The 24,381-nt window shown below is 45.5% G+C and overlaps 1 protein-coding gene across 2 annotated transcripts in view; it reads left to right on the top strand.

Annotated features, from left to right (window-relative positions):
• Nucleotides 1–5,469: 5,469 nt before the first annotated feature.
• The window catches only part of SLC22A3 (solute carrier family 22 member 3), a 39,638-nt gene continuing 20,726 nt past the window's right edge, over nucleotides 5,470–24,381 (top strand). Inside the window, exons 1-2 of one of the 2 annotated variants that reach the window (XM_071740480.1) lie at nucleotides 5,470–5,489; nucleotides 14,258–14,558. In XM_071740480.1, coding sequence (XP_071596581.1) covers nucleotides 5,485–5,489; nucleotides 14,258–14,558 — 306 coding nt within the window. In that variant the 5' untranslated portion in view covers nucleotides 5,470–5,484. Of the gene's footprint in view, nucleotides 5,490–13,845; nucleotides 14,559–24,381 lie in introns of those variants that run through there. The other variant, XM_071740479.1, reaches the window with a different exon arrangement.

Raw genomic sequence — 24,381 nt, 5'->3', positions numbered from 1 at the left:
CCCATAATGAAAGCAGAAAGCCCTGCCTCACTTTATCACCAGGACTGCTGACATTTCAGTAGGACTAACCAGACTAAGAGAGGCTGGCTGGAAAACTAAGGGGAGTCAGATTCAAGGGAAAGGCAACTGGCAACAGGCAAGGTTGAAACCAAACATATTCTGGAGGATTTAGGAAAGAGAGGCAGATGTTTTCTGGTCCTCCTCTGCAGTGCCAAATTGTCCTGTGCTTCCCAGCAGGCTTCAGTGCTGCCCTCCCTGCTGCAGTAAGTGCCTCAATAGCTGCTTCCAGTGTTAGAAACAAGGCAGTGGGTGGATATTGGTGGTGAAAGAAGCAATGAAGCGGTGATGGATGCCATTAGTAACCCTGTTAGGGCAGCAGTTTTTTAAATGAAACAGCCACGAGAAAGCCTACCCATTTTATATTTAAGAGAGAGGGTGGAACAAGACTGTTGAACTTGGCTCTTTGTATGGATAAACCATAAATCCATCACAGGAGAACTGATGGATTGGTGCAGGTCCACTCTTGAGTGGGGAGAAATCAGCTAAACAAAGGCAGATGAGCTTTCTGCAGAAGAGCCCGTCTCAGTGGACTGAAACCAACCATGTTAATTAAGTGCCTATGGAAGCTTAGCCTCTAACTCGAAGATAGAAACAAGAACAAAGTGGAGGAAGCATTCACAGAAGTAGCCACAGATTCATGCATGGGAACAGCATCGTGTCCCTGTGTGTCTGTGTGTGGGATGGTGAGTGTGCAGGGGTGGGCTTGTGTTGCTCAGCAGGTGATGGACAAACAGCTGCCCCTAAGTGTGTGGCCAGACGTGCAAACAGCACTTGTCCCATTCTGCCCTTCTGAGACTGAGGTTGCAGAGATTGTGGCATAGATTTACAGTGAACAAGCTCTTCTCCAGGGAGGTGTTTTGGACTGAGTGACTTTGTAAAATGTATGTCCTTCCTCTCTTATGAGCAAGATGTCCATTGAGTACAAAAGCTTCCAAGTAGCTTCTGAATTATTGGGCTAGTCCCAAAAATACAAGATTAAGTGACCTATGAATTGGAAATTATGAGCCTAAATCATCATTAAATGTCTCCATGAGACCCTAATATTGGAAATGGGTGGGGTCATACCTATGGGGACCACCCAGGTGAGTGACTCTTCTTAGTCATATATGTGATAAATTATGTGCTGTTACATATATTTTGTAGCCAGGCCATAGCTACATCAAAGTAATGTTAATATTTAACTACATCTGCCCCTGAGTTGCAACAGAAGATGCGGTGATCTCAGGTTTTCCACCTGACCTCAGGGTTCATGAGCTCCAGCAGAGCTGTCCCGCACCAGTAACACCAGTGTTGGCTCCCATGTCACACAGCACACAAAGCTGACCTGAATCTCCTGGAGGCAAACATGTTTCTGTTGAATTAGTGCACATGACATAAGGTCTATGCCAATTTCATTCTTTCACATCAGTGTTCAAGGCCAGCCCCAGGATGACAGGTGATATCCAAGCCAACATACAGTGATGGACCTCACCCAGGGCAGGAATTGCTAGAAGGTGTCTTCGATACTTTCTAGGCAAACCATCATCCCTAGAGCACATTTACGTGAGTACAGTGTTCTGCATCATTTTTATCCAGCACTAGGAGTCTTACAGCCACACTGATCAAAGCCTCCATGCCTGCCACTGGTGCTGGTAGTGCATGGATTCTCCTGTGTAGACCTCAGCAGAGACTCCTTCCCAGGCTGTTCCTGCAGCAGATGCATCCTGCAGTGGTTCAGATACAGGTGCTCTGCTGGGCTGATCTGTGATGCTGGCAGACTGCAAAGCAGTGCCCAATCTGACAGTTACCAAGCAGGGAACAAATGCACTACAGACTCCCAAATTCTGATCTTATCAAGAACATCTTGTAACACTTTTGTGTGTGCTCTTAGATAGTTACATGGGGTAAATGTTAAGAGAAAACTCTCCAGTTAGACAATAGCATGCAAGATCTTTCTTTAAACTTCTGTCTGTGCTGTTGTTATTTTTAGGTTTCCAGGCTCAGTGAACACTGAAAAAAATAACCTTATGAAAATATCCTCTAGATCTGCTAAATAAAGCTTTTGCATAGCACTGAGAAGGTGATAAACATCTGAATAGTTTCATAAGCTCCAAAAAAATGAGTTAAGTTTCTGTAAGCAGGTGCCAGGAGTAATCCATGATGCAGTTGTGTGTGAGGGCACAGGAACATCCTGTCCCCATGCGTGCCCCATAGAGGTGGTGGCAGTATTCATTCAGCATTAACAGTGCTGATTTTTCAGCACTGCCAATCTGTACTTGAGTGTGACATCCACTGGACAAGAAGTTGTTCTTCCCTTCAGCCCTGTGACCACTTTTGGTCCCCTTCTGAGGATACAACCTCCCTGCACCCATGGCATGGCGTCTGGCAGGAGCCTGTGCCCAGGAGGTGTCCACAGCACCAGTGACATTCAGTGATGCAAACCCCTGCTCTTACCCTCACAGGTCACTGTGAGTTCAGAGTGTGAGGTGGTGAAGGTTTTGCTGCTACAAAGATGTGATTTGGTGGCAGCTGAGTTGATGCCCCTGTGTGCAGGACCCCTCACAGGTCTTCCTGGCCATCCCTGAATGTCCTCATGTTGCTCCTTGGCTCTAGGGTCACACTGGCCATGTCTCATGTCCCTGCTTAAGCTCAGTGCCTTGCATTCCTGCTTCTTCTGCAAACATTCCTCATGATTGAATTTTTCTAGCCAGGCACCTTTGCCTTTGTCAGGCCCTGTGGGAGCAGCCTGAGCCACCTTTCCATGACCTATCCAGGCCACAATCTGCTGCTACTCTCAGCCAGTGGGGTGGAATCACTGAACCTCAGGTAGCCTCAGCCCAAGGCTCATGCACACACACACACATGTATACACACAGAGTGTTAGTCTATTCCTATGAAAAAAAAAAAAAAAAAAGAGTAGGAAAGTAGAACCCACTTCCACCAGGAGAGCATCAGCTGGACACCTGACCTCAGCCACCCTGTCATGGACACCACAGCAGCAGACAGTAAGATGCTGGGTGCTACCTGGGACACCAGCTTCTGTGCTGCCCCTCTGATGTCATTTTTTCCCTGCACAGGAGGTCAACCTCTTCTGCAATACTACCTTCAGTGACAGTGCTGGAGAGACTCTGTGTGGACATTTATTGCTTTGGTTAAAAAAATACTTTTTCTGCCCTGAAGTTATGGCTTGGCACCACAACACTGACAGTCAGAGCTGTCTCCTGAACTGTTCCCAGAGAGGACCCAGGGAAAAGGACATACCCTGCACTTAGCCCACTAGGAGTCCCTTGTCCTCTCCAGCTCTTTGGTGAGGAAATAACTATTTGCTCCCATGCCCCTGCCCCTTGACTTATCCCAACTCTTCCATTTCTCCTTGGAATCAGCAAATCTGCGGGGCCACCAAAGAAACTCAGCAGCTCTCCCTGGGTAGGGATTGAGCAGATTGGCCCTGCTCAGTCACTGTGCCAGATAACCCATTCCCTCTCCTTTCCTTTTGTGCCTGCTTTGCACATTTTTCTGTTTTGCCTCTTCACATGGGTTCACAGAGCTTGAAGCAGATCATTGCTTCACAAGTGGCTCTTCCCTCTCAAGAAAGCATCTGATGGCCAAACCCACCTGCAGGCAGGCAGAGAGACAGAGGCAGCAGCAAATACCAGCCTGAGGTGAGAAGAAGATGAGGTGGTCTGGTGAGGGTGAGTTGAGCCAGCCAGCTCACACCAGAGCAAACCAGTGTGCAGACAGTGCTGTTCTCCCAAGCTCTTTCCTATGACCATCCTCATCCCCTCCCAGACAGACTGCCCTTAACTCCCTGCCCCCAGTTTTACTGGTTTTGCAGTAGTATCTGGTATCCGTGGTATGACAGCATGGGGTATAGCCTCCCTATTTTGCACCTGCATCAGCAATTCCTTTAAGCCACTCTTTCCCTTTTGTCACATACTTAATGCTTCTCTTTTCTACCATTTCTCATGTTGTCACCTTTTAATCTCCCACATTTTTTTTTTTGTGGTTTTTTTTTTTTTTGTGTAGGTATAGGTCAGGATTGGCCTTTTGCCTTCATTCCTCAGTAGACCAAGCCAGCTGTGACAGCTTGGAGGTGAGGGCAGGTTAGTCTAGCCCAGGTGTGGTTAGAGAAACCATCTCTATGGGCAATGTGGGAGTAAGACCCAAGGTCTGCCAAACAATACTGGTTTGGTACCATCACAACATGGAGCTGACAGGAATAATTCTGTTATTTGGCACTGGTAGTTTCATTTTGTTTTATTTTGTTTTGTTTTTTGTACACACACACAGTATTTTCTAACAAAGGCATAAGAAAGCAGAGCTGAAGTTACACAAATTCAGGATGACCTTGTTTCCCAGCAGCAGTGTGGGGAATAGCTTAGCATGAGTAAGGTAGGCTGTGGTTGCTTGGAGATTCATAGGGAAAAATGAAACACAGAATCACCACAGGCACATCTTAGTTACTTGGAGGTCTTTGTTACAACCCTTCGTGCTCAAGCAGGGCCACCTATGACAGATTTTGGATATATCCAAGGATAGAGACTCCACAACCTTTCTGGGCACCCTGTGCCAGAACTCAGTCACCCTCACAGTAAAAAAATTTTTCCTGATGTTCAGAGGGAACATCCTGTATTTCAGTTTATGCCCACTGCCTCTTGAATGTCTTAAGACATTCTGCCTTAAGAATGTGCTTTAACCCCCTTCTGGCAAAAATTCTGCAGCCTCTGTACACAGAAGTCTGCCCATGGCCTGAGTCAATGAATTTTTAAAAAATCCTGGCAGAGTATGAACTAGCAAGGATCACAGCTGGGGCTGTGGTAGCAAGGTCCTAGGCTTCCTTATGTAGGTCACAAGGCCAGTCTTACCCTCTTGACTGATGGCTTTATGGAAAAGGAGAGTAATAGGAGGAGGGATTTCTCATATTATACATACTGATTTGTCCATGAGAAGACTGGACTTGCCTGAAAGGATCATCCTCAGAGAAGGGAAAATTGAGGTGGAGCAGAACAAAATAAGAACAATACAGGATGTGATGGGAAAGCCAAGGGAGAAAATTCCCCTGAACACAGAAAAATCAGCAAAGGATTAGCTGAAAAGACCATGGGTTTCCAGAGGATAAACAAGAAGCTTCCTTGCCAAATGCTGACATAGTGCTTAGCTAGTGCTATCCTTCTGAGCAACAGCTGTCACCAGAAAAATGTGAATGAGATATTCCTTGTACTTTAGCATAAGTTGTCATTTGCAGCATATTACTAAAAGGAAGGAGGAGAGAGAGAAAAAGTTTTTTCCATGTTAGTTCTGCCAAGCCTCTTCTGTCTGGTACGAAATTGTCAGCTATCCCTTGGGAAAACTATTGTGAAGAGGATGGAAGTTGGTGAAGATACCTTTAAGATCCAACCAACCTGGGGTGAAGGCTGGGAGGGTGGAAGCCAGGACCTGTAAAGCATGAGGTATGTGACAGACAGCCTTTCTTGGGTATACAAATCAGTCTGACACATGCTTCACTCTTCACCCCTGTTGTGTTAGCCTGGCAGCATGGATGGGATGGGCTACACTACTCCTTGCCCCCATGGAAAGGAGGTGAGGCCCACAGCTGTGCTGAAGATGAGGAGAGGATGAGGTCCATGCTTCTGCCTGCTTGCTGTGCAGGAGCATGAACGTCTCCTTGGCTCCTGTTATTGTACACGGCACAGGAGGAGGGCAGGTATTTGAGGGATAGGGATGGTGCCAGAAGCTCTGCTGATACATATGTGGAAATGATATGGTAACATTGCTGTTTTCGTTTATTAAACAAACCCAAAGTAAATCCCTTTTGCTTTTATTCAGCTATCATTTTGCTAAAAATACCATATGAACTAATCCTCTAAATAAAGCTCATCTTTACATTAGTGTCCTAAATCTAAGTTTCAAGGAGCTGGAAGTTCAGCTCCAGTAACAGCTTGTTCACTGGAGGTGATTATATTCCTCGTGTTAGCATGGAGGACCAGACAGGTGGGACTGGAAGTACTGACTGCCCTGGAAATTGTGGCAGTGGGCCTGCCCCCAGGGAAGAGCACCTTTCCATGGCAGTGGATGGCACAGCCTCAGGCTTTCCAAGACCTCCTCAGTTCCCTATTCCACTGCAGCTGGCCAGCTTGGAGCTGGGGGGAAGCTGTGGTCGCACCCCTTTTCTGTAGCTGATGATGTCCCTCCACCATTCAGTAGCCCCAGGTCTTGGTTAATGCATGGATACAAAGGCTTAGTCAAGGGTAGCACAACTTCTGCTGGGGCTGGGTGTCAAGAGGACCAAGCTCACAGCAGAAGGAACATTATTTGGATAACAATGCCTTCCAGTCCCTGGTGCCCAGGGCTTTCCACCTGTTGCTATACCTTGCACTGTGGTGACACTGCCACAGTCCACCTGTCCAAGTTTCCTGATCACAGCACTCCTCTTACATAGGAGCTTCTGTTAAGGCACAGGTGTGGTCTGTGGACCTTGACAACTGAAAGCTCAGCCTAGAAATACAGCTACTGTCTGAGGAACTCACTCTGCCATCTGCATTATTTTGTCTGATTTAGCTTCCAAAGGTGCAGATCTTAGATTTTCCATCCAGTTACTGCAGGACTGTTTTATGGGAAAATGGATAAAAATGGTGTAGCCTCTTCAGAAACACTCAGCATGAGCTGTGCTTTGTTTAAGCTCATCTGGTTCTCCAGGATTTTGGGATCTCAGACCAATGTAAACAATGCCTTTTTTTGAATGTTTCTTGAATAATTCTTCCTTTGTGTCTCTACACAAGATACTTACATTTTTCTATTTCTTAAATACACTCTGAAGCACTTACTAGGGAAGGGAAAAATACTGCAGATCCTGTGTAATAAACATACTGACACTTAAAAGCATAGAAGCATAAAATAACTGAAAGTCCTGAGCAATGTGGTAGGTCCATATATCCAAAAATGTCCATTTTAAGTAGTATGCTAGGTGCTGGATTATGAGCAGTGAGTGTGTGTGCCCAGCTAGGCAGCCTGTTGAAAGTGGCCCCACCTCTCTCCCTATTAATAAAACATGTTAATCAAGCGAGAGGTGAGAATCCAGCTGTAAAGAATTCCTTTGGGTTGTTATTGTGCAGTTAGGACAAAGGACACAATGTTATTGCTGAGATAAACTACAAAAACAGAGTTAGCTATAAATAGTTTGTTACCACTAAGGGTTTCCAAAAACACTACAGGGAGATTAGACAAAGGTGCTGAGGAATTAGAAGTTCGCATCCATCCTTCCAGGATGACTTGAACTTTTGCTGGTGCATTTGGAATGTACTGGGTCTCTGCTGTGGCTCTGAATTTATGCAGGTCCTGCAGCTTTTTTTAAAATTTATTTTCACAGTATCAAAAGTTGTCATTACCTTGGAAAGCCAGAAACAGGAATTTGCTGAGGCTAAATAATTTTTCACATAAATATGAAATGTATATTGACTCTCCCATGGGGAGTTTGAACAGCTAGATATTCAGGCTTGTTGGGTATTTAGAAACTAAATTTACTTCTGTACCAAGCCATGCTGCTTTTCCCCAAAGCTGTCCAGAAAATGTACAGAAATTACTCTATTGCCTTCTTTCCATACAAATGAATGGTAGCCTTTTTGTTACACTGACCAGCTTAGTAGTCTTCCAAGTTCCTCAGATCTCAGAAATAAAAATTATGCAATAGAGAGGCTGCAAAAGATGCTTGTTGGGAACATTTGATATACCAGCAAACTGAGAAATAGTGTGAAAGTAGACAAAAAAGATGAGTGTTAGAAATTCTGCAAGGAGGTTGTGGTGGGGTTGTGTTTTTTGTTTTTGTTTTTAATGAAAGTTACACTTCAGAAGCAGAGAGAATCAGACAGCTAGTGAGTGGCATCTCTCCAAGTCTTCATTGCAGTGATTTTAAAGTGATTTTAAAGTTTCACCTTTAGTCTCACAAAAAAGCACTGGAAACTTTCACACAAAGCCCTTTTCCTAGTATTAAGAAATGTTTGCTTCCAGCTTGATGGAAACAGAGTCACAGGGGAGAGATGAACAACTGTGACAAACCATGAACAAAGCTGGTGTGATTTCCCTCATCTGTTCCAGGCAGGACTTGTGGTAGGTGCAGCTGATTGAAAAAGCAAACTTGTGATTCACAGCTGTTCAATAACACAGGGAAGGAGGAATAGATGGATGATGCTTTTGTTTTATTAGGCCTTTACATCCATCTCTGGATATTTTTGATGCCTTTGATGAACTCAGCTTGTCTTATCTCATGGCTGAAATGCATGGTTATTCTAAGTCATTAGCAAGGGTCCTGGCAAACATGCTGTGGGATGATGGCATATTTATCTGAACAGGAAGGCAGAGCCCGGTGCAGCCTCTTGATGGCCTCCAGAGTGACCGGGTGAAGAGGAAAAGGATGAAGGAAGCCACATGTGGAGTAAAAAAATGTGTGTGTTTTCCTCTGGCTGTCTTTCCTTCATCTTGCTTTGAAAAAGCTGATGAGCCCTTTTGGTTCCTTGGCCTGCCTCAGGTACTAAACTGAAACCCTGACATGCAGGTGTTCCCAGATGTACTTGGAGAGCCACAGGTTTCTGCTGCTTTCCCTAAGCAGAATTAAAGTCAGTGGGGACGAGACACAGGTTACCTGTGGGCACTCAGATGTGTGGCACCTGATCTTCTCCAGCAGGCAAAGAGGAACAGTGTGCATATGTCATGGTGGTTAAACAGCACTGAGTCAGAGTAAGAAAACACAGACCCACCAAGATCCCATTTGCCTTGTGGCGGGGGGACACCTCGCACCCGGAAAGACCCCTGTACTCAGCGCTGGTGAGGCCACACCTTGAGTCCTGTGTCCAGTTCTGGGCCCCTCAGTTCAGGAAGGATATCGAGGTCCTAGAGCAGGTCCAAAGGAGGGCAACTGGGCTGGTGAAGGGACTCGAGCACAGATCCTATGAGGAGAGGCTGAGGGAGCTGGGGCTGTTCAGGCTGGAGAAGAGGAGGCTCAGGGGAGACCTCATCACTCTCTACAACTCCCTGAAAGGAGGGTGTAGCCAGGGGGGGGTTGGTCTCTTTTCCCAGGCAACTCTCAGCAAGACAAAAGGGCACGGTCTCAAGTTGTGCCAGGGGAGGTTTAGGTTGGACATTAGAAAGAATTTCTTTACTGAGAGGGTGATCAAGCATTGGAATGGGCTGCCCTGGGAAGTGGTGGATTCTCTGTCCCTGGAAGATATTTAAAAAGAGACTGGATGTGGCACCCAGTGCCATGGTCTGGTAACTGCAGTGGTAGTGGATCAAGGGTTGGACTTGATGATCTCTGAGGTCCCTTCCAACCCAGCCAATTCTATGATTCTATGATTCTATGATCCCGTGCAAGGAGAGGTATGGAAGAAAGGTAATCCTTACTGGTGGCTGCTGTGGGAATGAGCCTGCAGGAGCCCCAGGGGCTATGAGCACCTAAATGCCATGTGCCCCCCACCCTCTGCACCAGGACAGCAGGAGGAAAAGCTGAGTGTGTGAGAATGAGCACAGGCTGCAGGCAGAGGATGGCTTCTTTCTGTACTGTAACTTTTTTCCCTTCATCTGCTCAAAACGTCAGAGATATGGGCTTGTCTCAGCTGCAATCATTACTGGTATGGTTTGGCTTTTTTTCTCTCTCCTGTGAGGAGAGAAACAGAAGCCTATTTGCTGCTATTTTGCTTTCTTTTCACTCTCTGATTTTTTTTTTTTCTTCCTTGTTTGGATTTTCCCTTCTCTCCCCATGGCCCCATTTTAGTCTTGCTGTTTCAGCTGCTGTCCTAGTGTTGACTACAGATGCTCCTGGTTGTTGTATTCTACAGCTCCTAGAACTACATTTATTTATATTTGTTCTTGGAACCAAGGGGATAAAAATAGCCTAAAGGCCATGGAAATAGTGAGGGTGGGGGCTATAGTGCATTCTGCATTACTTTCATGAATTGCCAAAAGATGGAAACCCTGTTGGTCGTAACTGACTTTTCCCATGTCTCAAAGTTAGCCTGTAGCTCATGAAGTTGATCTGAAGGCCTGGGAAAAGAATATACTCCATTGAGTAGATTTGCCACCTTTTGGAAAGAAGATAAGGAAATCTGGTGAAAAAAAAAAAAAAAAAAAGGAATATAAATGAAAAAGATGTAAGTGGGTGACTGGAGGAAGAAGAAAGATTAAAAAAGCAAAAGGGAAAAAACAACAGCAACAAAACCCAAAACACAAAAACTGTCAGAGAAAAAGCTGTATGTGATTTAGTGTCCTGACTTGGAATGTGATTGTTCCATGTGTGGGAGAGGGGAGCGTAAACATCTCTAATTGCTCCACAAAGAGGTCTCACTCTGATCTTAAAATATTCCCTATTTATTTGATTTCCAAAACTGAGCTCCCGTGTCCGTTCCAGCCTGGCTTCTTAACCAGCTATGCTGTAACACTGTGAGCCCCATGAATATGAAGTATTTCTGGGTCTGGAGTCAGGCTTCTGCTCTTCAGCATGGAAGAGCCATGATTTTTGCACAGGAGAAGCAAACCCTCAGGATGCAGCTGGAAAGTATGTCCCAGGTGAAGGGAGTGGTGCAGAATGACAAAGGACCCTGCCATCTTCTGCCATGAACTGAGTTTTGCCACTAAGATCTGTACAATGTACTTCGAGCTACTACTGCCTGGTTCTTTGTGGCAGTCCCTGCCACTGGGTCATGGTTGAGAGGAGGTAGAGATCCCCAGATGCAAGGCTGTGGAGATTCCTGCTCTTTCTGTTGTCATGGAGAGGTCAGGACTGGTGTAGGCAATCTCCTGATCCTAGGATGTTGTGATGCTGACTAGTTTGCACCCCTTCTGCTTAGAATTGTCCAGTCCATAGCAGAGTTGTCTGGGGACTGAATATTTGGTGCAATGTGAAGCTGCATCAAGCAGTGAGACAATAGCCAGGGTGGATAATTGCTTCCCAAGCTTGTTTCCATGGAAGTGGTGCTGTAATTGGTGCTGTTATATAGGATGGTGCCATTACATAGTGCCTTCAAACTCTTATATAGTGTGTCACTGCCCCAAGTGTCTCAAAAAAGAACTTGGAGGTTTTTAAGTGTTCGTCTGAAGCACTGGCAAAAGGTATCCAGAGCATTAGAATAAAGTTATTTTGCAGGATTCAGTCAGAGTAGCTATTGATCCCAATGTCTCATGCTGTCACCCAGACATCCGTGAATGTTAGTGTAACACCATGAGCGTACAGGGATTGTCTGTGCCTTCTCCTCTAGACTAAATAGTTTTCATTCTCTTTCCAAAATAGCTGTGACATTTCAGCTTCTAAACAGAGCTCCAGCTGAGGATGCTCATGATTTCAATTTAGTTGTACTTCTTTCTCCTCTTCTTCCTTTTCATCACCACTTCTGCCTCTGCTGTTTCCCTGGCTTGCTGCCTTCCCACTCTTTTCCCTCCCTCTTTCTGTTCACTCCTCTGCATCTCTTTGTAATTCTTTCTTCTTCACCATTTTCCCTGGGTCCTTCTTCCCTTGCTTCCTTCCCAGTGTCAAAGAGCATATTTTTTTTTTCTTTTTTTTTTACTGTATCTATAGGATAAAATGTTTAAAATGCTGGTTGCACCCTGAGATCTGTCCTCAAATATTTAAAAGCATTCTTTCAAGAGGTTACAGTTGCAGTTTTTGTATACAAACCCATCATCTTCCTGTTCTTAAATGTGTTCAGCTCTCCCAGCATATGGAGCTGAATTTCCAGGAAAACCTCAGGGAAGCTGGGAATTGCTTGCTGTAAAATAAATGCACTAGTGCACTCTCATTCATCTGTTACTGGGATAATTTAGATTTCTTTGACAAACTGGTGTCTTGTAGCTCACTGATGTAGTGGCAAATATCAATAAGACACTTTTTAACAGAGAAATGAAAACATGGGTGAACACTAAGGAACTAAGACTGCTTTGACATCGTCTATGCCACAGTTGAACTGATTTTATTGAATGAATCTTCAGCTGTATGACCAGCAGTATAACAGCAAGAAATGTTAGGAAGGCTCTCAGACGTCCACTGCTGTGACATTAGTGCTGATCTCTCTTTCAGCTGCAAGGTGTTCTGGCTTCTGATCTGGAAGACTGAAATGAAAATACTGTGCCTGACAAGAGCACAATGCGTGAGATGGGTGAAATTTTGCCAACCTACTCTGTGAAATTTTACTAACCATGCTTTCTTTTGGGGAAAGAAAGCTCCAGAAGCAATATTGAAATAGTGGATTGAACTCTTACTCCTCTGAATCTGGTCTAGCTCCACTGATTAACTAAAAGGTGGCTCTGGTAATTGCAGCAATGGGTTTCTGAAACAGGTAAAAAATGCTGAGCACGTGTAAGTACATTGATTCATGGGTTACAAGGTGCTAACCCTCATGACTCAAAATTGAGCTAATACCCAATAGGGGTAAGGCTTGAGAAAAACTGGAGTTTTAACATACCCTTGAGCAGAGCTGTGAGAGTAGCACACAAGCCAAGTATCAGGTTCATTCCTTGTTCGTTTGTCTTTATGGTGGTTCTTGTAGAGACAATCTCCTCCCTGGTCTCTGAAAGCTGCCAGAACAAACCATCTCACCTTTGGCATCTCAGCATGACTGGCCCTCCTGTAAGCCCTGTTGGGACAAAAGCTCTTCTTGTTTTTGAAACCAGCCATCAGACTTTGCCTCCTCTCCTCAAAGACAGACCTGAACACGAAGTGATGTAAGCTTGATTACTGCAAAACAGCATAACTAGAAGTTAAAAAAAATTCCCCCAAAAGCATTTTCTGATACAAGCACAGCAGCACAGCTACCAACAAGAATGTTTGCCAAGCTCACACCACAGCATCAGTCTTCATGTCTGTTACAAAGTTCATGCCAGATGTATAGTCTGTACAGCAATCAAAGCCTTCCTTGGTCTGGATCTAACTTTTAGGAATGGCACTTCAAAATGCTAGATGCCCATCATCAAAACTGTAGGTAAACAGAGACAAGGGTCTGCAGGAGATATGTTTGATGGGTGTTGCTCCTGTGATCTTTGCAAGAGAAGAGAGTGGCCATGGACCTCTGGGACAAGGTGCAAAACAGCTGCAGTTGCACATCAGATTTGGTCCAGTGAGTTCTGCACAAGATGTGCTCACATGCACAAAAAATGCACCCTAGTCCTGGCTCCTCCTTTTCCCTCCTCCCCTCATTCAAACAAACAGTTAAACAGAAATATGAAATAACTTATTTTTCATTAATTTTTGAGGAGCAAAACCTGGTTGTTTATCTTTTAAATATTTGGAAGGTTATGCGAAATTAAAATGAACAGGGTCGCACAACAGTCTTTTTTAACAGGTAGATACAATTTAAAAAAAAATAATTCTGGATCTTGGACTGATGCAGTTTGTGAGCTCAGCTTTATTTACACTCTATAAAGGAAAGACCCTTGCAAATTAAATCTGTGCAGATGGTGAAGTAGTGCTTTGGAGAAGTAATTGAACATTACCACTTCTATTTGCTGAAGGAGAGACTTTACAGCTCTCTTTGAAACAACTTTCTACTCCTGCCATCCAGCAGAGAGGCTGCATCACTCACGGTTGCTTTTTGCAACAGCTTCGGCGCTCTTTCCCGTTTAACTCTCTGCTTTACCCTTGCACCTATTAATGCATCACAGCCCGTGGTGGGAGCTGACATTTGTGGCTCCCCCGGCCCGAAGGAGTTAACTGGGCTTATTACATAATCTGTTTAACATTCGGGATGAATAGGAAACACTCGCCCCTCCTCTCTTACAATATGTTTGTGCTCTTTAAATCGCACTCCTCCCCGGCTCCTGCGGGTAAGCCCCGCGGTACTTGACATGCCCCGAGCTCCCCTCCCCACATGTGCCCGGGAGCGCTCGCACGCCTGCCCGCAGCTTTGCCCCTCTCAAACGCTGATGGTGTGACCGGCGTTGCACACCCACGCGTGCCTGTGCGCTGGGGAGTGTGTGTGTGGGGTGCGCGCACATGGGAAGAGAGGACTGAGGGGAAGGCGAGGCGGTCACATTTATAGGGAGTGCCAGCAGTCGTGGAGAAGTGTGAAAGCAAACTCTGTCGTCTCTCGGACTGCTGCAAGTGGACAGACCCGCCCCCCCCTCACATCATGCCATCTTTTGATGAGGTTTTGAAGGAAGCCGGGGAATTTGGAAGATTTCAGAAGAGGGTCTTTTTCCTCCTTTGCCAGACAGGCATAACCTTTTCTTCCCTCTTCGCCAGCGTGGTTTTCCTTGGGCAGGCACCGGGCAGCTACTGGTGCAGGATCCCTGGGGCAGCTGAATTAAGTGAAAGATGTGGCTGGACACTAGAAGAGGAACGAAACTTCACGGTACTGCCCCTACACCTGGGCAATGGGTCCTCCAGTGGGGAGTGTGAGAGGCTGGATGTGGTGTGGGACACCTCCGTCAGCTGTGCCAGCCCTCTCGTCCACTACATCAATCACAGCATGGGCAACCTGCCACTCACTGCATGCCAAGATGACTGGGTGTACAAACAGCCCCACTCATCCATCGTCAGCGAGGTAAGGAAAATCCCTGTCCTCTAATCAGAGGCTCCCAGCCCAGTATGAGATTGTGGAGGCAAAATGGGATTGCTGCTGGAAGGGTCTTTGCTTTGGTGGCTGGTTTTCCTTCCTGGATTTGTTTCCTTCGAAGTTGCAAGCAAACTGGGACAACAAATATGATAAAGTGCCAGCATCAAATTTTAGGGAAAAGTGTGTTGGTCTGGAGGGTCACTCTCCTACACCACACAAATCCAAATAGCTTACACAGAGATTTCTCTATTACAGGAGGATTGTCAGATTAAAATTTAGTGTTAAATCCTCACAGCTGAGGCTTCTGGTGCTCAGCTTTGGGCCAGCAACTTTGGTGGTATAAACTCCAAGTGTAGGGGATACCACTTGATGATCTGGGCCACTCTGTATTATCCATTCTCTGCATTGCCAGTCCTGAACATTTAAATCTCCAGGTAATGAAAAAACCTGGTAGCAGACTGCCCTTCTGAGATCTGACACAAGTCAGCAGAAATGGTTATACTTACTAAAGAAAAAAAAAAGCAAGCACACGTTGTTGGCCAAAGCTATCATTTAGCCTTTCCCGAAATGTCAGAGAAGTGCAGGCTTTTACTGCTAGTGGTAAGTGCTGGCAAATGTAGGGGCTTTTTAAGGAGGCTGTGGGAGACCATTTCAGATACTTTCCTAGGAGATCCTCTGTGTAATTGTGTGTAATCTGTCATTGTGCAGTGCATTTGCTGTGGCCTGGCTCCAGCACACGGGTTCCACACTAGGAGTGTATGCTTTAAGGTCATTCTGGTGGTAACTGTCAGCAGTGCAGGGACGAAAAATATGAAGTGTTTTTAGAGGGGTTGGCTAGGAAATCATCAAGGTGCATTGCAAAATGTGGCAGCACAGCTGTGTGCTCTGGCTCCTGCCTGTCTCATGAGCCTTCTGCTGCAGTTTTTAACTAGGTGCTTACGCTGGAGCTGTGCCCTCCAAAACACAGAGCAGGGCAAAACAGGTGAAGCCCTGAGCAAACACTCAGCTGAAAAGCTGTGTCTGTGCTGACCTTTCAATTCACCATCCTTTCTCCATTCAGCTGGGACCATTGGATCTGCTCACAGTCTTCAGGCTGTTCAGAGCAGCAGCTTTGTGCCTTGAGCACTGCATCCAACCTGAGCAGTTTTAGCCAGGGTCTATGCTCAGGAGAAAGTGAAGCAGAGCACCTGTCTGGCCCTAGAGCAAAGCTTCAAAACTGGGTTTTGTGTGCAGTCACCAAAATCAAGGCTGTTCAGGGAGATGCAAATGACACAGGAGGAGCTGGTTTCAAACTCAGGTCCTTGGGAATGACTTAGTTTTGTCCATGCTGGCAGTGGCTGTGTGGGCAGGAGGATGAACGCTTCCCAGGAGCCATAGCTTGTCTCTGAAACGAATGGGAGCAGGTGGCCATGGTGAGAAGGTTGTGCTGGTATCTCTGAGGTGTCTCTACTGGGGGATTGTGCAGGCTTAGACCATGGGTCTTGTACCTGGGCGGTCTGTGGTCTGTGATAGCCATTCCCCTGAGCTTGAAAATAAAAATGCAGAGATTTTCTTTTCTTGTTCCTTCCCCCACCCCCACCCCTTTAGCCTTGCACTAGGTGAAAGCATGTAAGTTGTGTCCATAAGACTGTGCTCAGAGTCCATTTATAGCAGCAATTGCTCTATCTAGCAGAGCCACTGTGATTTTCCAACAGCTCTGAGCAACTGAGTACAGCTAAGAGAAAATTAAATCAGTGTTTGTGTTGCAGCAATAAATGGGAGTGAAAGGTTCAATGTTCTCTGGCAAACACCTTCTCCAGCTGTACCTTCTTCCTCTCTTTTCCTGGGGAGACCTGCTAGGCACAGGGGAAGGATGAGGGATGAAAGCATGCTTGGGAAGTGCTCCCCATCCATGATCCCAAAGGTGGGAAAACCACAGAGTTACAGTCTGCAAGTAGTGACAGGCTGGGACTTTCTGCCCCCCTGTGCTGGGGCAGCAGGTTCCATCCTGTGTCACTGATGCTCCTGGAAGGATCCTTGTTGGCCAGGTGCACCTCAGCCAAAGGGCGCCTGGCTGTGACCTGTGGCACTTGTGTCCTGGTCCCAGTTTTGCAACATTTGACAGATAAATCACATCACACGAGGTTTGGATTCTTCATCTAGAAAGGAAGCTTGTGCCATGCATGTCCTGGCTCAATTGCTTTAAAATCAGCTACTGAAAGGAGCTAGATGTCTGGTTAGTGCTTTTTATGCCCAGCAAAGACAATTTAAATCCCATGTTTAATTTAAGTCTTCTCTCGCTCAGTTGAGGCTCTAAAAAATCATGACTTGATTTAAGCAGATTTGTGCAGATTAATGAGCTCACTAAAGATATCTTTTATTCTTGTAACTGCCTCATTTTGTCCATGCGTGCAGAAATGTTTCTGTTTCTTTCAAGTATCTTAAAATTTCTGGCACTTTATGTCTGGCTGAATTAACAGTGGAAGTGACTGGGAAGACAAAGTTAAAAGGATGAATTACATGATGGTCGGAAGGACATATGCTCAGGCACAAAAACTAAATATGGGGAGGGAAAAAGTAAATCAGGACACTGAAGAAGCTCTTCCAGGCCTATGGCAAGCAGTGATCTGGTGTGGATTTGCAGTGTGGCAGGGGAGGCAGAAGGAAAATGCGGGCATGTACAGCCTTGCTGAATAAAGATATCACAGAGCAGGTGTGACAGCCAAACCACAGGGTATTGCAGTCAGTTCTGAGCACTTTAAAGAAGCTAAATCATATAGCTGAAGGAACTGATTTATGAGGAGTTGGGAAATGAATGGTTTTGCAATGGTTCATTGCTCTGATAGGTGTATGACTGGAGCATGTTTCTCACTGGCTCCTCTCTTGTCCTAGCTATCTTCTGTAAAGGTGTTCACTGTAGTATCTACAAAAGGAAGCAGAGAAAAAAGGGGCAATGTGTACTGATAAAAAGTACCTACTGCTTTGTAAGCAGAACCTGGGGTGCCTGCTGGATCATCTCCTGTTGTGGGACTTCTGAGTCTCACTGCTGGACTACAGCAGGGTTCTGGGTGAACACACCAGAGCTTTCCTGAAGGAGAAGAGGAAAATCTATTCAGAAATCATCACAGGAGCAACACATGACAAAGCCATTCAGCTTGGTCTAGTGACAGGTGAAAGATCACTGCTAAAAATTCCCTTTAAATTTTTTTTTTTTTTTTTTTTAATGTCTAATGGGCTCTAGTAAGAGCTCCCTACTTGTGCATTGACATGCCTAAGGGTCTCTGTGCTCCACAGATTTCAGGCTTTTCTGAGAGGCCAATGCAGAACAGAGGAGGGATTGTCCACTGGTACTGCACACGAAGAGCCCAGCACTATGGTGCTTGAATCAGAGCTGAGCAAACCAGAGCTGGGATGATGTAAATGTTTTGAGAAATTAGCAAAGTCCTCCACTATGTGTAAAACTTGGCAGCGACCCCTCCAGCTCACTGGTGTCGCAGGTGGTGGATCTGTGCAGACGACCTTGGCCCTGGGCAGTCTCCTCCCATTTATCTGAGCATGTCTTGCACAATTCCCTGTGAAACTGGAAGACCCAGCTGCATGCGTCAGCGGCGGGACGGGAACCCAGTGGCTTCTCAGATTTTGCTTGGAGAGGGAGGCTGAGGGGGTAATTATCGAGCTAAATCCATTCCTAGCTCTTGCCATCTGACGCCATCTGAAATGCTGGTGGCTGTAGCAGGTGGCTGGCACTGCTCAGGAAGGAAGGCTGGTGACAACAGCACTTCTCACATGAGGAGGAGAGCAGGAAGGGATGGCCCTTCTGAGCAGCAGATGGAGAAGTAAGAAGAGCAAGGGTACTGGGGCATGTGTGTTGCAGTGCACTGGGGAGGCTGCAGCTTCATGCTATGGCCCGAGTGTCTGAAAGGGAGCCTGGGTCACCTCCTGTGCCCTGAAACACTGGAAGTAGGAAGCATGTTGCCTGCCACATCTCCTGTCAGGTGAGCTTTATGAGGGACACAGGTACCCAGGACATGTGGAAGTCAATCAACATAATTTCTCCAGGAAACTGTGCTGAAGACAGAGTTACTGACCTTTAATACTGCTGGGGTTTGGCACTATGTACTGTTGTCCCAGAGGAGAAAATCTGGTGCTCTGAGAAAAGGGTGGCAGGTGATAGTTTGCAGAGCCCTTTTGCTCAGACCTTCTTGGTGGTGATGACTCCTGGAGGCATGTGCATGAATTGCTTCTGCAGGTTGAATGGCCTGTGGTGGTGGATGAAAGGAGCAGGGAAGTTTAGATGGTCACAAGCAGCTACAGCACAGCTGGCATATTGTAGGCTTACTAGCAGCCTTTGTTGGCAGGAGTTCATCAGAAGGGACCAATTCCAATATGCCCCATCTGCAGCAAGTCTTCATGCCTTGGATGATGTCATTTCAAGACCTGGCAACAATTTATTGCCAAAGCGTGAGGCCTGATGAGGTGGACAAATGATCATCTGAACATATCCCACTGCACCTGCTAGGAATAAATCTTCTCATTTCTCTGCTTGTCAGCTGTCTTGGAAAATACTAGTCAGCCAGCATGTGAAGAGAAACCTGTAGGCAAAGCAATAATATTTGGTCTCATAGCTTTCACAGGCCTTCAGGGCAGTGGATAACATGGCAGTCAAACTCAGGATGGAGAAATTACAGTTGGTTCTTCTGCTGCCCTTCACCAAGAAAATCATTAACACAATTCATCCTCAAATTGTTGATTTAGTGTGATTATTGTCATTGCTATAGAAGTTCCCTCTCTTATTTCAACTGTCATGGTGGGGTTAATTTTAAGTAATAGAAGAAAAGGGACAAAGGGAAGGCAGAGGAGCAGAGGGAGCAGCAATTGCTGAATCTCTGAAATTCTTCTAATCTTCCTCCATATCAGATTGGCTGGAGCAGTTCCTTACACAGATAACCCCAATGTTGTTACAGTTCTGTCACTGCCATCAAGACAGCTAGTACTGGCTGGGGATTTGGGCCTTGATTTTTCTTCCTGTTCTTAGGACAGATGCTGTTTTCCAGCCTTTAGGAAATTGTAAGTTTCTCCACCTTTCTCTTGTTTTGGCCATGGATAGAAGAAAAAAGAAGACAGAACAGATCTTCTGGCCAAGGAAGCTCAGTGCATCCAGATGATCTGAGCAGCAGGGACACAGAGGTACCAGCTGGTACCTTGGGCCATCCACAGGTGAGAAACTTCCAAAGTTTTCTTAGCTAAGCTGTGCTTCAGGCCTTGAGCCACAGGGACTGACTCCACTGTCTGGCTAAGCTGTCAGCCTGAAACAAGACATGGAGAAGGACGCTGCCTTGTGTAGTCCCTTAGCACTGACAAAAGCTTTGACAGAAAGAGAAAAAAAAGGGTAGTATCTCCCATTCCATAGCATGTGACTGCAGGGTGTTTTGTTGCAGTAAGGATGAGTGAAAGATAGAGGCTTGACAACTCAGAGGATAAGGGAGATGGAGCAGAGCTGCCCAGTAACAAGGAAGGAACAAGCAGCACAGTCTGGATCTCCCCAGGTTTCCTTAAATGACAAGTATTGCCTTAAGTCATTTATCACTGGGAGTGGAAGGGTAATCCAGTCTCTGTTTGGCCAATTGGATGAGTGTCACTTAAAATGTATGTGTGGGCTCTCAATATACTGCTGTAACTGGGCTGAGGAATCACTGTAGGTTACTTTAGTATCCAAAGGGTTTCATTCGTTCATTATTTTGAAACATAATTGTAATAGGAGGTAAGGGGTTTCCAAAATCCTATACAAAGCTGCTAGATATTTAGGAGATTTCAATGACATGCTGTTATTTAAAACACTGCATTTCTTCAGGAATATGTGTACTGAAGTGTTTTGGGACTTTCTCAGCACACAAAAGCCTCTTAGGAACCAGTAATTAGAAGTCTGCGGTTGATCTGCATGTCAAACTATGTTTGAAAATGTTTGCCCTCTGCCAAGGCTATGAAGAAATAAGCAGTTGCCACAACCCCCATCTTTTCACAGTCACTAGTCATGTATGAATATTTCTTCTGTTCCCATTATACCACTAATGATTATACCACAGAGGCCCAGTGCAAAACCTTTTCATTCTCCCAGAGAGATCTTGATCAGGTTGTTTGCTACTTCTTTAGAGATCAGCAAAGGACACCTCCTGACCACTGTAAATACGCACTGGGATTTCATGTTGATGTTCAAGCCTCTGGGGGGAGAACATTTATCACGGGGATGTATTTTCAAGCAGGAATGTGTGGCTGCCTGTGCTGCAAGGTCATCAGGGTGGAAGGGACTGACTTTCCCCACTCTGTTAAAGACACTAAAGAAGGAGGTGTCCTGAAGGAGCTGGTTCTTGCTGTTTTAGCAGCACCTCACTTCTGCTCAGGATGGCAGCTCACTGCCAAGGTTAAGAGGAAAGGAGTGCAGATGTGAATTTTTTATCAATTTGGGCAGCTCAACCTTTTTTAGTCAGCTCTCCAGATGGAAGGAGGCCATGTTTAAGCACATACTTTTTGTCAGAAACCATGCAGGCAATCCCAGCACCAAATGCAGAGGTGAGTTTCATGGTTGTGTTGGTTCATGCAGTTGTGCAGTGAGGGGCTTGGCAGGGAGCATTGCAATGTTGAGGAAGAGGTCATGAGGGGATTTCTTTTTTTTTTTTTTTGTTATGTTGCTACAAGAACATGTACTTTCAGGGGATGGAATAGCCTTTTACTCACAGTGAGAGATGGTTGCTAACAGGAGTAGTTCTTCTTGCTCTTTGATGGCACATAGAAATTTTCCTGGTCAGTGAGCTCCTTAAAACATGGGCCACATCTGCCTGTACATAGGGGCAGCCAGTGTAGTAGGAGTGTAAAAATAATCTCATGCATGGACGAGCAAATGACAGTTCAGAAACAGAGAGGATGTACTATTCCACTCCCTTTTGAGGAGTCTGCTAACAAGGGTAAGGAGAGATGTTTGGGAGGAGTGTTATATTGGAGGACTACTGGCTAACTGGAGATAGGACAAAACTCTGGGAAAAACAGATGCAGATGTGGGACCTGCCCTAGGTGATCCTGCTTTGTCAGGAGGGTTCGAGTTGATCTCCAGAGGTACCTCCAATCCCTGCTGTTCTATGATTCTGTGGTTCCCTTCAGTGCTGTGGATGGGGATAATACCAGGCACAAGAAAACCAGGTCACAGCTGAAGTGGTGGTGTGGGTCTGACAGGCAGCTTGGATCAAAAAAAGATCTCTGCAGAGTGTGCAATTCTCTTTTAAAGGTCACATTCCCCTCTAAAGGTTATGTTCACAAATGAAAAGCAAGACATTAGCAGGGTGATGACCTAAGCACTAGGTACTACGTCAAGCAAACAGAAAAGGTCTGAGAATGCTTATCTGTACTAGAAGTTATTTAAATAATTAGAAAATAACAAACGCAGAACTAACTTAGGAAAGTACAGTTAGCACGTTGCCACTAATCTCTTCAGAAAGTGCTTGTAGTTTCTTTGAAGTTTTCTATATTTTCCTATTTCCTGGAACATCTATATTGTAAGCCAAGAACTAGTTTCAGCTGCTGCCTAAATAATCTGAAATTGCTGTTCAGATGAAAGCATCCTCTTTGGTAAAGGTATTTTTCCCTTCTCTCTTCCTGTGATGCATTCATTTGCCTGCCCTCTTTCATGACAGCTTATTCATTGCCTGTTTACATTCAAGAGGGATTGAATTATTTAAGAAATAAATATATCCTTTGAAAAAGGACAAAAAATATAAACTCTGAAGGCCAGTGCCTGCAGCAGGCACTGGGGCTGGTCCCTCCTGGCAGCTGCGTGCAGGCTGGCTGCCTGCCTGGCCATGGCTCCGGCGCTGCCCAGCACAGCCACCCACCACCACCCTGGGATCTGGGCTACCTTGGTAGCTCTGCAGATTTACTTCTGGGTCCTGGAAAGGCAGGTTCCTTCCCGGGGATGGTGACTTGAGAGTGCACTGAGGGTGCAGGGTGGGAAGGAGGCCTCTTCTCCTCTGTCCAGGTACTGCCAGCCATGGCACTCCCTTTGCCATCACTTGGGCTACAGGGAGTAACCTGGTGTGTGATCCTGGGGAGGGTTGTAACCCCAATACAGCCTATAGGTGTTTGAAATTTGGGAAATCTGAAGTCGACAACTGAACTTAGGAGTGAGTGGATTTTAAGTGAAATACAATGTTCTTGTTTACAGCTTTGATGTCTGTGTAAACCTCATATAATTTTGACATTCCTATAGCAGTTTTATTATTACATGAACTCTTACATTTTGTTCTCACATCAATTTATTGGTGTTTCCGGAGAAGCAATAAAACTCTTATTTCCTCATTCTCTCCTCAGCTGTTTCGACTTACAAGGGGAATCCCCCCTCATGACCATCCTCTGAAGGAGCCATAGTATGGATCAGAAGATGTTTAGCTCTCTGACACAGGCAATTCTGTGAAAGGCTCTTAAAACAGGTTCTATATGAAGTCCTTGCTGCTAATCTATCAATTAGCCTGATATTTGTCTCCGAGGTTTTGATCTTTCAAGGGGCCAAACCACTTGTGAGATGCTGAGTGATCTTAACCTTCACTTGGGAGGCAAATCACCGTGCAGATTACAGGCTCAGATCTCCCTGTTATTCCTGGAAACTGCTAGAAGTGAGGTGTGAGGACTCCTCTCTACCCTTCAGGGGAATAGTGCTCCCAGGGTCACGCCATAAGCATCTGCTGGAAGCAGAAAGAAATGGTTTGAAGGTTTGTACTAAACAGTGTTCAGATCTGAAGCACAGATGCAGTTTGAAGCTGACCTATGTCACACCCCATTGCTTTAACTACTGGGAAAAATCAGAGCACCATAGGCAGCTCTGAAGTCACTAGTAGGAAGCGGCACGAAATAACAGAGTGGTTTGTAAAACAGCCCATGGCATGGGGCTCTGAGCTCTCACTAGAGCTGTTGCCCACCCAGCAGAGTGTGGGGTCTCCCCTGCTGGTGCTGGTCTGACCCAAACCCAGAGGAAAGAGTGCAGCTGTGTGGTGAGAGAGGCAAGAGTGAAAATCATGTACTTTGGGTCCTGGAAGAGCTGGTGCTGAATGATGTAAAATCTCAGCTGAACAGCAGCATTCAGCACCAGAACAGATCACCTGAAATGCAGACCAGGGGAGCCATGTAATGATTTCCTTTTCTGGTTCACTTCAGCAGCACACTTTTGAAGGCAGTATTTTCCCATAGTTGGTTTTTAACTCTCTGGTAAGCTATAGGCTTGCTGGTTCAACACCAATCTACAAGAAGGGCTGGAAGGAGGATATGGGGAACTATAGGCCTGTATAAGAAAATTTCTTTATTGACAGAGTAGTTAGGTATTGGAAAGGGCTGCCCAGGGAGGTGGTGTAGTCACCATCCCTGGAAGTATTTAAAAATGGGGTAGATGAGGCATGTCAGGACATGCTCTAATGTTTTTTATTACTTTTTTTTTTTTTTTTTTTTTTTTTTTTTTTTTTTTTTAGTGGGGGTGATGTTGACAGTTGGACAGTTTGATCTTAGAGATCTTTTCCAACTGTGAAAATCCTGTGATTCTGCATCGCCTTGTATAGGTGGTTTCAGACGCTCCTTTGAGAACTCCAACCTGTGCCACCAGCATTGCCTTCTAAAATCTTCTAATGTTCATTCTTATGAAAATACTTTGCTTTCCAAAGCTGCATATTTTGATACTATTTGTCAGGGTTGTCATAGTTTCAAGGAGCAAGAGGTTAATCAGTGTTTGAAGTCTGAAAATGCTGCTCCATGTTCAGGCTATTTTGGGAGAGCATTGCAATAACCCTGAGTACAACAGTCA

This window comes from Heliangelus exortis, chromosome 3 (genome assembly GCF_036169615.1).
Source record: "Heliangelus exortis chromosome 3, bHelExo1.hap1, whole genome shotgun sequence".
NCBI classification, from domain to species: domain Eukaryota; kingdom Metazoa; phylum Chordata; class Aves; order Apodiformes; family Trochilidae; genus Heliangelus; species Heliangelus exortis.
This window is presented reverse-complemented; position numbering and strand designations above follow the sequence as displayed.